Source organism: Culex pipiens, chromosome 3 (genome assembly GCF_016801865.2).
Source record: "Culex pipiens pallens isolate TS chromosome 3, TS_CPP_V2, whole genome shotgun sequence".
In the NCBI taxonomy this organism is placed as follows: domain Eukaryota; kingdom Metazoa; phylum Arthropoda; class Insecta; order Diptera; family Culicidae; genus Culex; species Culex pipiens.
In genome coordinates, this window is record NC_068939.1 from 92,256,560 (window position 1) to 92,269,975 (window position 13,416).

A 13,416-nucleotide genomic window follows, 5' to 3' on the forward strand; every position below is an offset into this window, starting at 1 on the left:
AAATACAAAAATACAAAATACAAAAATACAAAAATACAAAAATACAAAAATACAAAAATACAAAAATACAAAAATACAAAAATACAAAAATACAAAAATACAAAAATACAAAAATACAAAAATACAAAAATACAAAAATACAAAAATACAAAAATACAAAAATACAAAAATACAAAAATACAAAAATACAAAAATACAAAAATACAAAAATACAAAAATACAAAAATACAAAAATACAAAAATACAAAAATACAAAAATATAAAAATACATTGATTTTTTTTTTTCAAAATTAATCGACGGTTCCAAAGTGTCGCAAACGTCCGGTGCGGAACGAAGTGTGTCTGATCGCCGGCAGTCAGTGTATTGCGATCTCGGCCACCGAGAGGCCGGCCGTAAAGAACGCAAAACCGGACGTTGAGTCCGGTCACGTCCATCATCATTGCGCCGCCACAGTCACAGCAGTGACAAAAGAATTTGTCTTTGTCGTAACCCCTTTTTAGGGGCGAAGACTTGGTGGTGGTGGGAATGATGTCACCCCGCTGGCCAAATTCCGATACGGGTTTGACCCTCGTCGTAATGTCCGTTCGGTGGTGGGTACCAACCTGATTTATTTCTTACCCGTTTGGGGCGTAAGACCGGCTAAATCCGTTGGGAAAATGACAAATTATGATGCATTCAATTCGAAGAAACAATGGCCTTTCGTCACCACCGTCGTCGGACCGGGCTGGGTTCAAAAGTGGCCGCCGGCCCTGTCAGGTACGTGGCCGGCTCTCCGTGGGGAATAAATTTATCGACCTGCTGAAGAACCGACGACGGCGACGCCATTATTAGAAAGATTGGATCAGAAATTCTGCTGTCACCACGTCACCCAAACATCGCGGCCTGGTCTTTGATCTGTGCCGTCACGAGGGATTTAGGTTTGTCATGGCACGATTATGATGACTGCTGGAGCTGCTACTGCTGGCGTTGTTTGTTTCGAGGTTCGTTTGATCTGCCGAGGAACGTCAACGGTAAAGGGCTTGGCCATCCCTGGTTGTAAGTTTTATGCCCGGGAATGAAAGTTTGTATTTTGTGTTTTAGTACATTTATGTATTTTGAGGGGGTATTTTCTAATCGATTTTAGTCGATCGACTCGATTCTGATAGGACTACACAGCAAAAAATCCGATGGTAAAATCGCATGCAAAAGCATGCACATCACCTTGGTCAAAATAAACACTTAATATTACACACTGCATGTACAATTTTTGCAAACACAAAAAAAAGTTGCAACCGACGGGATTCAAATCCAGCACCAACAGTAAGGACTGGCGCCTTAGTCCACTCGGCCATCAGACCGATGAATAGCTGGAATAGAGCTGGATAAACGCATATATGAGCTTCACATTTCGGTCAAGTAGGTTTCCCATACTGATGGGCTACATATTTCAGAGTGTAAAATCACATAAAATTTCATAAAAAAATGCAATATTTATTTTACACCCAGTCCTTTTACACGCAGCTGAATTACTACTTTTTTAGCTGTGTATTCAGAACAGTATCCCATTCGCAGTCACATATCTTCTAGGAAGTTTCCAGCCAATTTCCCCGGAAATTTGACCACTCCGATCACGGAGCGTTGGGGAGAACTCTCGGCCACCGGCACGGCGGCCAATCTTCGTGTGGTGTGGCCTCTCTCGAGACTTCAGTACGATGCCAACCGCCGATATAAACCTGTCCCATCCGGGAAGCGCTATAGCTTGCGTTCATCCGCTCTTTCATGAATTTATGTCGGTTGGTTCAACTTCAAGCCCTAATGATATGCATGATGCGCGGTGGCCGGCGGTACAAGTCAGTTATAGCTGATGCCGGAGAACGACTTTGAAGGGCTTCCTCTGCGGCAAGTGTAAGCGAGTCATACCGAGCGAAGAAGGCACACGTGTGTTTGTGTGCTTGTGTGCTGGTTTTTCGGACACGCATCCAATAATAACTGCTGAATTAATTAAGCCGAGAAGAGCCAACGAATTTCCGATTGATTTGATGGTATCATCGAAAATTTCGTGGAATTAGCTTTAATGCTCGGAGGCTATCGGATTTCAACGTGCTAACAAAATGAACACACACACACACATTGCGCACAGGAAGTTGAATCAGAGTCGGGGAGTCGGTTTTCTGTCGAGGGGGAACTGACTCAGAATAACAAACCCAACTTCATGGGTTTTCAAGCTCAGTGCAATGCAATTGTTTAACACATGAACCAGAGATTTTAGCACATAGCTTTTTATTAAATACTTTTTAGTATCTTCAAAACTTCGGGCACTATCGAATATTTTTTTATTCATCCACTAAAAGTACTGTCTACAACATAATTTGCAACAAGTTTGACCATTTTTAAATCAGCATGTTGCAGATTCGCAGGTCCGTAAGTTTGACAATTTCGGAATAAGAAGACAACAACTTCTTTGATGTGTAGGTGCCCTTAAAATGTTTTTTTATACAACCTAATTATAATCAATTTCAATTCAATTTGACAAAAAATCATCAATCTGTCGTTTGTTTTAAGTGACCTATTCTGGAAACATTAGAGTTTTTCATAAAAAATCGAATTATTTTATATTGTCCTTTTGTTCCTGAGACAAAGCCATTTCAATACAGAGAAACAATACAATTTATGTTTTTAAGGTGCCATTCAAATTGTCCTCAATTTTTCAAATCGATGTCGTCGTGCTATCTTGTTGCACCCGCCATTTCGACGTTCCGAGAAAAACGTGTTTTTGTTTGACCTTGAATAAACAAAAACAAAAGCACGCAATGTAAACAATAACAAACACGTTTTGTTTGGCTGACCATTATGTGCACGGCGTGTTTTCTGGGCAACCTTAAGGAGAAAAAAATAGTCATAGCTACTTTCAAATGTGTCTTATAGGACATTTTCTCAACTTTTTTATGTTTCTAAGAGCGAAATGATTCATCGAGAAATTTCGGAGATATAATTTTTTTAGTTTTTTGTTCTAAATTCCTTTTTGGAAACTTTTTATTAACAGTTTGTGAAACTTGTCAAATGATGTGTGACATTTACTCATTAAAATGTGCAATATAAGGCAATACGCTGAACATTTCTAGAATTTAGTTCAACCGATTTTTTGAATATGAGCAGTTCTCTACGGAATCGGTCTTTTTTCTTTAATTTTAATTTTTGTATTTTTTAATCTGGCTGAAACTTTTTTGGTGCCTTCGGTATGCCCAAAGAAGCCAATTTGCATTATTAGTTTGTCCATATAATTTTCCATACAAATTTGGCAGCTGTCCATACAAAAATGATATGTGAAAATTCAAAAATCTGTATCTTTTGAAGGAATTTTTTGATCGAGTTGGTGTCTTCGACAAAGTTGTAGGTATGGATATGGACTACACTGAAAAAAAATGCTACACGGTAAAAAAAAATTTGGTGATTTTTTATTTAACTTTTTGTCACTAAAACTTGATTTGCAAAAAAACACTATTTTTAATTTTTTTTATTTTTTGATATGTTTTAGAGGACATAAAATGCCAACTTTTCAGAAATTTCCAGAATGGGCAAAAAATCTTTGACCGAGTTATGATTTTTTGAATCAATACTGAATTTTTCAAAAAATCTAAATATCGGTCGCAAAATTTTTTCAACTTCATTTTTCGATGTAAAATCGAATTTGCAATCAAAAAGTACTTTAGTGAATTTTTGATAAAGTGCACCGTTTTCAAGTTATAGCCATTTTTAGGTAACTTTTTTGAAAATTGTCGCAGTTTTTCATTTTTTATAATTAGTGCCCATGTTTGCCCACCTTTGAAAAAAATATTTTTGAAAAGCTGAGAAAATTCTCTATATTTTGCTTTATTGAACTTTGTTGATGCGACCCACAGTTGCTGAGATATTGCTATGCAAAGGCTAAAAAACAGGAAAATTGATGTTTTCTAAGTCTCACCCAAACAACCCACCATTTTCTAATGTCGATATCTCAGCAACTATAGGTCCGATTTACAATGTTAAAACATGAAACATTCGTGAAATTTTCCGATCTTTTCGAAAAAAATATTTTCTAAAATTTAAAATCAAGACTAACATTTCAAATTAGCGTAATATTTAATGTTTGGCCCGCTCTAACTCCTCTTTTAGAAGAACTTGTTTGGCATTTCACTTAGAAGATACCCAGCATGTTGTGCCAGTGATTAGAATACGCTAATTACGCTTGTCTTTTAGGCTCCCGAAGACCTTGAGAGATTATTTTGAAACCCAACTGAGATATAGGTTGAGAACTCTTAATTGCACTCAAAGAGCTTTTAAGAAGTTCTTCTTGAGAGCTTAAGAGAACATTTACATGAAAATATAGCTAAAATCGGGTTTTTCAATGAACCAATGTTTTCTACACATTATTCAAGCCAAAAACAAGAGATTTTTACCTAGCAACAAGCATAACATTGCTTTAAACGAAAATGCCATCTAGAACAAGCTGAGTGCTTTTAAAAAGAGCTCATAGTGCCGATGCATGTCTGTTTGCAATACATGTTCGATTTTAAATCATGTTTTGTATCCATGTTCCATTGTTCCTGGTTCATATTTGATTAAGGAAATATCATATTTATTCATAAAAAATCAAAAATAACCTTTACAATCTCAAATCATCAAAAAAAAAAAAAAAATACGGTACGGTACTTGTACACAATAATTATGTAATAATTTTTTATTTCATATAAAAAACATATTTTATCACGGTTTTATGTTTTTAATTTCTAAATAAATCACACATATTCAAAAATTCAGTTAAAATATTATTTTTAAAATGTTTAGCGATTTGCAATTTAATGCAAAGTTGTTTCTTATCCTATTTTGCACATTTTGATGAATATTTGACACATAAAACACATAATTTGACAAGTTTCCAGAACTGTTATTTTTAAGTTTCCAAAAAATAGATATCTCAGAAATTTCTCGATGAATCATTTCGCTCTCAGAAGCATTGGAAAGTTGAGAAAATGTTCTATAAGACACATTTGAAAGTAGCGATGACTATTTTTTTCCTGAAAAGTTTGTTCAAGAAAACACGCCGTGCCCGAAGTTTGGTTGAAGTTGGTTGCTGGAGTCCCGAGTTATAATTACAAATGTTTACGTGTACGTGCGTCAAACACGTTCTGACCTGAAATCCCTTTGGCCAGTTGTCGCACTTACATCAATTTTCAGGGAGTGACAAGATAGCACGACAAGATTGAAACTACTTTCATTTGTAAAGTGACAAAAATGCACGGAGTTTTTTCGGATTTCGTTGAATATCTCAGGATTGAAATCGAATTTTGAGGATCTGTGAAGGTCAAAAGATGAGGCATTGTGAGCTGCAAAAAATGGCGTTCTTAACTCATTGTGGCCCAAAATGCACGTACGACAAGTTAGCACGACGGTGATGAAATGCCAATAGGATTCAAAATTTTTAATGTTTAATTTGAAAAAAATAAATGAATAATTTTTAAATTTTCTGATCCTCTACCATTTATTTTTGAATTTAAAGGACAACATTTAAAAAATGCTAATAATTCATAATAACGTCCTTTCGAATATTTGTCTAGATTTATGAATTTTCTGAAAAAAAAGAGCGGATCAGAAAATTTTACAAATAATTCACTGAGATATGGTTAATTCTCTCGCAATTCACACAGCAGTTGCCCTGACCGCTCTTCGAATTGCGTTAAATTCTATCCTAAGGATACCTGATCTCAAATCTATGGTCCGTTTTAGATATCTCGTGATGGATGTGTTGTATGACCCCTTTCATTTTTGAACATTTGAAAAAAGTGTTTATTTCAAAAGTTTGCAGTCTGAAATCATGATGATTTGGAAATTCTGACATTTTCGTGAACGCTAGCTGAGCCCTTTGTTCGTTTACACTGCGCCAGTCTGACTTTGACAACCTGCTTTTGTACGCCGGAATGAACGCACCGCAAAGTCACCAGGAAATGTATTCGCTCAGAGAACAATCGTTTGTCATTTTAACGAAACCATGACTGTATTCAAATGATTGTTGTCACCATACAGCACCGCAAGAGCAAGAAAAAAAAGAGAGTTTAAAGATGAGAGAGAAAGAAAGATGGCCTTCGTGGCGAGCGGTTGCTTGAGAGCCGAGGTCGGTTTCGTTCGTTTCAACTTCGAGTGCGTTCCTTGACGGTCGCATCGGAATCAAACGCTTTGTGTCAGGTGGCGATTCAATTTCGTACGAATTTTACGATTACATGAAAAAATCGATCATTTTCAAACAATGTGAAATAGTTTTGATCGATTTGAAGTCACCAAAAACGATGGCGCTTTAAATTGCTGGCGCCATCCCAATCGTTCACCTTCTTTTACGACTCCCCAAATCAATCAGGTACTTCGATGAGCCAATTTATCAGCAAAATTGAGTCTCCTCGGCGATGATGACTGGTGGTCATCGTGGTTTCCCCCCTTCCCATTATGTCGACACTCTTCAAAACTGTTAAAACTCACTGGCGCCACGGATGACAACCGCGATTGCTGCTAATTTCTTTAAAAGCGTTTTTTTCCTGTTTATGGCTTCTCGCGACTTTTAAGCCTCCCGCTTTGAATTCTTCACATTTCGCGCGTTGGAATGTTGCCAAGCCTTTTCCGTTGGCTGGATTAGAACGCGCGCCATTTGAGGTGCTCAGCCTGGGCTTGTCCAGGATCGGTTTTCTTTGATTTATTGGAATAATAAGGCTTATTATGATCACTCGGAACTATTATTATTGTTTTTTTTTGCGAGGATTTTCAACCTGACCATTGAGCAGCTTAGTGATAACTTAAATTCGAAAATTTTGTTTGACATTTTGAGAGATTTATACTGCCGTTATCTGTTAACTTATTATGTTAATATTTCATTAATGGAAATATTCTCTTTCTTTATCTTTACAGTACTCTGGTATTCGAATTGGTCCTGTGGTGAAACGAGATGTCATGAAGGCGTCCACCATGCTCGAGCACGAGAATCAGTGAGTATTTCCGATCCATTTGTTTTGCCCTTCTTCAGTGTAAAATAGTTTCGATATAATTTACGACCAACGTCGATCGTAACGATCGTATCTCTCCCCGAAATCCAAACTCCCTGCAAAGACAATCGCATCATCCCACGCAACGCATGATGACGTTTTCGGTGGTGCTACTGCATTTTTTTTGGGTCTATCTCGATAAACCGGTAAGGCATGCAGCAGGGCCCATTAAATCAGTCGAAACTCGCGCGACCGTTCTAGGATTAGCCGTAAACCGTAAAGCTTAAGTGCAGGCTGACGCGACTCGATGCCGCAAATGGGTTTAATTTGGTGATAAAAATGTTTTCGGTTCGAAAATGGATTTTCGGAAGCACCCGCAAATTTTACGGCTTCAAGTGCGCGAAGGGGCTCTGCGCATTAGCATTCCGTGTGCGGGCAAGTGCTCGCGACGTAATGATTGGAAGTATAGCTTAAGTCTGGTCTCTGCCCAAGAACAAGAACCGACGCGACGATAAGTGTTTGGTTTTATGGGCCCGAAAGTCAAGTAGTTTGCGCGCACCGGATGTGGCTTTTACAACCGGCAAATGTGCGCGCTTTGGATGAGGAATGACGCGTCTTGAACACCTCACCCCGAAGAAGCCACGAAATACGAAAGCCTGTTATCACGTTTACATCGCTTTGCAGTTAAGTTGGAAGCGGTTGCAGTTTTTAACGTTCTAAATACCGGTGTTAAATGTCGTTTCTTCTTGGGGAAACATTTCTGCTTACGCGTACAGGTGCTGCCAATCAATTATCATCGTTCGTCGCTCTTTTGTTGGACGGTGGTGTTATCAATGCAGAAAAAAATGCTCTTTAGATTGTTTTCAGTTAATTAAATTTTTATTTTGCTGAAAATTTTGATGTTTTTTGAAAAATATCGAACTTTGAAAAATATTTGCAACGACCTAACTCGGCGGCAGAATTTTTGACTATACTTTTCTACGGCTCAAAAATTGTGGGTTTTCCCCTTAAACATATTAAATCTCAAAAATAAAAAATACGTATTTTGGGAATTTGAGTTTTTTTTTGTGAAAAATAAAGATAATTGATCAGAAAATTTCTTCAAAAGTTACAGATTTTCGAATATTTACGTTCCAAAATAGCTTCTTTGGTCATAAGAATGGCCCCCACAAAGTTTGAGCCAAATAAAAAAATACAAATGAAATCCATTTTCGATTTTGGTGGAGAAGTGAATATGGGTAATTCTCCGCCAACTCACACAGCAGATGCCCCGACCCCTTTTCGATTTGCGTGAAACTTTGTCCTAAAGGGTAACTTTTGTCCCTGATCACGAATCCTAGGTCCGTTTTTTTGATAGCTAGAGACGGAGGGGCGGTACGACCTCTTCCCTTTTTGAACATGCGAAAAAAGAGGTGTTTTTTCAATAATTTGCAGCTTGAAATGGTGTTGAGATGGAAATTTTGTGTCAAAGGGACTTTTATGTAAAATTAGACGCCTGATTAGATGGCGTACTCAAAATTCCGATAAAACCGTATTTTTCATCGAAAGATAGAGTTTAATAACTCTGCCATTTTCCGTTACTCGACTGTGATATTTTTTTGCAACATGTCATTTGAATGGAAATTTAATGAAATTTTCGAATCAATATTAACTCAGAAGGGTCATTTTTTTAATTTAGAATTTTTTCTTTCATTTTAAAATTTCGTGTTTTTTCTAACTTTTCAGGGTTATTTTTTAGAGTGTAACAATGTTTTACAAAGTTATAGAGTAGCCAATTACAAAAAAATGATATAGGGAAAGGTGGGGCAAGACGACCATATGGGGCAAGAGGAACAATCGCTCGTATGTCCGTAATTTTTACAATTTTGATTATTTCCAGTATGAGGAATTGTTGCTAGCAATGCAATTAGCTGATTCTACTACCACATAACCGCAAAACGACGTAAACGCCAAGGGGCATATGATTTAATGAAGTTTTTTTTCAAAACCTTTGTTTTCTTATAATATTTGGAATGTGCAAAATAAGGCTTAGGGTTCGTTTTAAGGCTCATTTTATCAAAATGCTATTTTTCCTAGATCAGTAGTGTCCCTACCAATGACTTGCACCTATTATAAAGTATGATTTAACTTTTGGTTATTTTTGTAGAGAGCTTTTAAAAAATCTTATCCAGATGGGGCAAGTGTACCATATGGATTTTTAGTATGGAATAATTACGAATTGCTGCAACAACATATTTTAGTGGGAAACAAACAATTGTTAAAAAAAATTGTCCATGCAAAATATAGTGATATTATGAAATTTTACTTTTTATCATCTAAGTAAAATTTTTTTCGTTAATAAGATCAAAAATGAAAAAAAAAAACGTTTCAAATACATTCTAATCTGATATATCTAAGTGATTAACATGCTGTTTCATGCATTGTTCCTCTTGCCCCACTAGTTGAGTAGAACGTACGTAAAATCAAAAATTTTAAAATCCATTTTTTACATTGAAAAACAGGATTTTTTAAAACTTGTTCTATCAAAGTCTTAGTCAAGACCTGGAATAAGATGATTATAAAAAAATCTGACCGACTTGCCTCACTTTCCCCTATAAACATAAAGGGTTTGCTTACAAGCATCACGAGTTATCGCGATTTTACGAAAAAAAAGTTTTGTAAAAGTTGGTCGTCGTCGATCAGGGCCGTTCATCGTCACCCGCGACAGACACGGACGACGAAACAAAGAGAATCGCAAATATTAACTTTTTCAAAACATTTTTTTCGTAAAATCGCATTTTTTGTAATTATCTGCTCTACAAATTTGTAGAATATATTGACACTCTAAAAAATAATCCTGCAAAATTAGGAAAAACACACAATTTTAAAATGATTTTTTTGTTCTAAATTATTAAATGGCCCTTTTGCGTTAATGTAGATTCGAAAAGTACATTTAATTTCCCTTAAAATGGCATGTTCCAAATAAATTTTCAGTCAAGTAACGGGAAATTGCAGAGTTTTTTTTAAAACTTTATCTGTGTTTTTTCGATGAAAAATACGTTTTTTTATTTTGAGTACGCTATCAAATCAGGCGTCCAATTTTACATAAAAGTCCCTTTGACCCAAAATTTCCATCTGATCACTATTTCAGGCTACAAATTATTGAAAAACATGTCTTTTTCGCATTTCAAAAATGGAAGGGGTCGTAGCCCCCCCCCCCCCCCTCCGTCACGAGATATCAAAAAACGGACCTCGGATTCGTGATCCGGGACAAAAGTTACCCCTCAGAACAAAGTTTCACGCAAATCGAAGAGGGGTCGGGACAACTTTTCCCGATTTCGTGTGAGTTGGTAGAGAATTTCTAATTTTCAATGTACCGTCATCAAGGGTGACATGGGGTCTGGAGGGTGAGATTGAGTCATACAAAAATACTGAAATTTGTATGACCCAATCTCACCACCGAGACCCAATGTCACCCCTGATGACGGTAATACTGTATGGGAACACCCTAACTAAATTAGAAAATTGTCCAACTATATGTTTCCCATATAATTTTACCCGCGTATAAAAAAAATAAGTTGCTAATCTTAGTGTACCATAATGGGTTTTAATGTGCCTTGATGGAAAATATGGAGGTTTGGAGCCCCGAGGTAAATTTATCACTGGGAAGTTGCCAATTGGATGTGTTTTAGGCATAACTTATGTACCGCATCGCTGCTTATTTTATTAAAATATCTTCAATTCATTCTTTAGTTTTTGGTTAGTTTAATAAACAACAACAACTAAAATATACTCAGCACTAGGGTGGTCCAAACCCGGGCTTCTTCGGGGCTACCCCTTGAAATTAAAGATTATCCCATCACTAGGCTTTATTCCAAATTTGAGCTCATTCTGACCACGGGAACCCCTCCCTCTAAGCCCTTGAAGTTTTTATGGGAAAATCGTCAAAATGTATGGATAACTGTTTAAGTTGAACACCCTGCTCAGCACACGTACAAACTCTGCGTGTAGGAGCCAAAAACTGTCGTCGCATTACAGTTTCGTGGGAGTCCCTCTCTTTACTCCCTAACAACCAGCTCACTCGATCGGCTGCCTGTCTGTCAAGCTCCGTATTCCACAACGTGATACCTCACGAACCTGGGCGAACAGAAACTCACGGCACACGGCATTCCTCCAACGCATCTCAGCCAGCAAGTTCGTGGGGGTGTCTTTTGCGTTACACTTTTGCCCGAACAACCGTTGACGTGCTCGCGCGCTAACTATGATGTGGCTTTGCAGGGGAGATCACACAAATGGGTGACATGATCGATTGGGATAATCCCTGCTCGTCGAAGAGTTCGTTCTCGCGCGGGGGTCCATATGGTTCTATTTTGCTGGTTAATACATGTTCTTGAGGCTCGGTCGAGCTTCAGCTGGCGGCTGTCGATTCATTTTCGTTGTAAATCTGCACTTGTGATTGATTTCCCTCTCCGTTCGATTCCAGGTACGCCACCATCCTCGCCTTCGACGTCAAGGTGGAACGTGACGCGCAGGAACTGGCCGACAGTCTGGGCGTGAAGATCTTCCAGGCCGACATCATCTACCACTTGTTCGATAAATTCATGGCCTATCGGGACGAGATCAAGCAGCGCAAACGCGAGGAGTTCAAAACGATCGCGGTGTTTCCGTGCAAACTTAAGGTGAGTTTCGCAAAAACCATCAGGTAGAGGGCTTCAACTTCATTCACCGCTAAAAACCGGTCCAGCGGGAAGGATGTCGCGGTTTAATAATGAAATGAAACGCTAATTGCATTCTTCTTCTTCTGGGGGACCAACGATTCGACCCGAGGAGAAGGAAGGGGAAACGCGCTCTTCTTAATGGGTATGCTCACGTACGAGACGGCCCCGGTTATTAGTACATCCTTTATGCGCCGCGGCAGCGCCGTGAATTGCAATGGTCTGGTCATTCACCGTGGCCACGCATTGCCTTGACATATAAATGGCAATATCCTTCTGTTTAATGCAGTGAAGCAAGCTAGTGCTAGAGCTAGGGCAAACTTGAGTAGCGGCAGGATGATTGTAACGATAATTATAATCGAGTAAATTTAATCATGAACTTGTGGGCAGTTATGATTGCTCTCGGCAGTTAAGTGTACGTTTCGCTATTGGGTGCACTTATCTGTTGGACTTTTTATTGTTTTGTTCAGGCCATTTAAATTAACCTACGAGAATTAGTCGTTTTTCTACTTATTTTCTCACTGAAAAGGCAAATTCTACGTGAGTGAGTTATTCTAGAATTCCACAAAAATATTGAGATTTTTAAATTTGTAATGCATTTTGTCAAAAGAAGCCATTTTGCATTGTTAGCATTTCCTTATAAGGTTCTATACAATTCACAAATGTTGCATTATTCAACATTGAAAATTGAACCAATAGTTACTGTTATATTGGCATTAGAAAATGTGGAAATCTTTGGATGAGACTAAAAAACTTCAAATTTCTTGTTTCTGTTTCTTTCATTTGTTTTTTTCAGCAACCTTTGTTGCTGAATAGTCCTCATCAATACCTACAACTTTGCCCAAGATCAGATAACACTACTCGACAAAACAAAACTTGTGTCAAGGGATTGACGATATCTCATCGGTTCCTCAGAGAAAAGGCATCCCCGAATCCGATGCAATCGACAGAATTTGATTTTATGTCCACGCGGACTGACGAGAAGCTGGTAAATTTTTTAACATAAAAAAATCGAACAATTTAAAAAAAACTTGCGTCTCCTCCCAACTATATGAGCCATCTACAAAAATATGGAGGCGCCTGGTGCATAGCCATTTCCTTTAAGCACAACGGAAACAACCAATACAAATGTATAAAAAAGTTGTCAAGTTCGGGGGGTCCACAGCTAGCATTTTTTGTACGATTATAAAAATAAATATTAAAAGTTTAAAATTAAAATATTTCAAAATATTTTTTTTAAATATATTTGTTTACTAAAATTTTATGTTTCTCAAAGGTCTATGGGTACTTCGGGATGTCCATGGTAATCCAAGGACTCCCTAGAGTTAAGATCTATGAGTCTACCGCCGTAACAAGCAAGAGGTCGTCGGATTTTGACCCCGGATTATGTGCGTATAGCATCAGTGGATATGGTAGACTACTATATGAATGTAATGGGATGTACATGGTCATCCAAGGACTCCCTGGAGTTAAGATCTACGAGTCTACCGCCGTAACAAGCAAGAGGTCGTCGGATTTTGACCCCGGATTATGTGCGTATAGCATCAGTGGATATGGTAGACTACTATATGAATGTAATGGGATGTACATGGTCATCCAAGGACTCCCTGGAGTTAAGATCTACGAGTCTACTGCCGTAACAAGCAAGAGGTCGTCGGATTTTGACCCCGGATCATGTGAGTATAGCATCAGTGGATATGGTAGACTACTATATGAATGTAATGGGATGTACATGGTC

The 13,416-nt window shown here is 37.8% G+C and overlaps 1 protein-coding gene across 1 annotated transcript in view; it reads left to right on the forward strand.

Annotated features, from left to right (window-relative positions):
* The window catches only part of LOC120420057 (eukaryotic translation initiation factor 5B), a 185,885-nt gene that overhangs the window by 76,093 nt on the left and 96,376 nt on the right, over window positions 1-13,416 (forward strand). Inside the window, exons 5-6 of the mRNA XM_039582968.2 lie at window positions 6,911-6,987; window positions 11,447-11,642. Coding sequence (XP_039438902.1) covers window positions 6,911-6,987; window positions 11,447-11,642 — 273 coding nt within the window. The remainder of the gene's footprint in view (window positions 1-6,910; window positions 6,988-11,446; window positions 11,643-13,416) is intronic.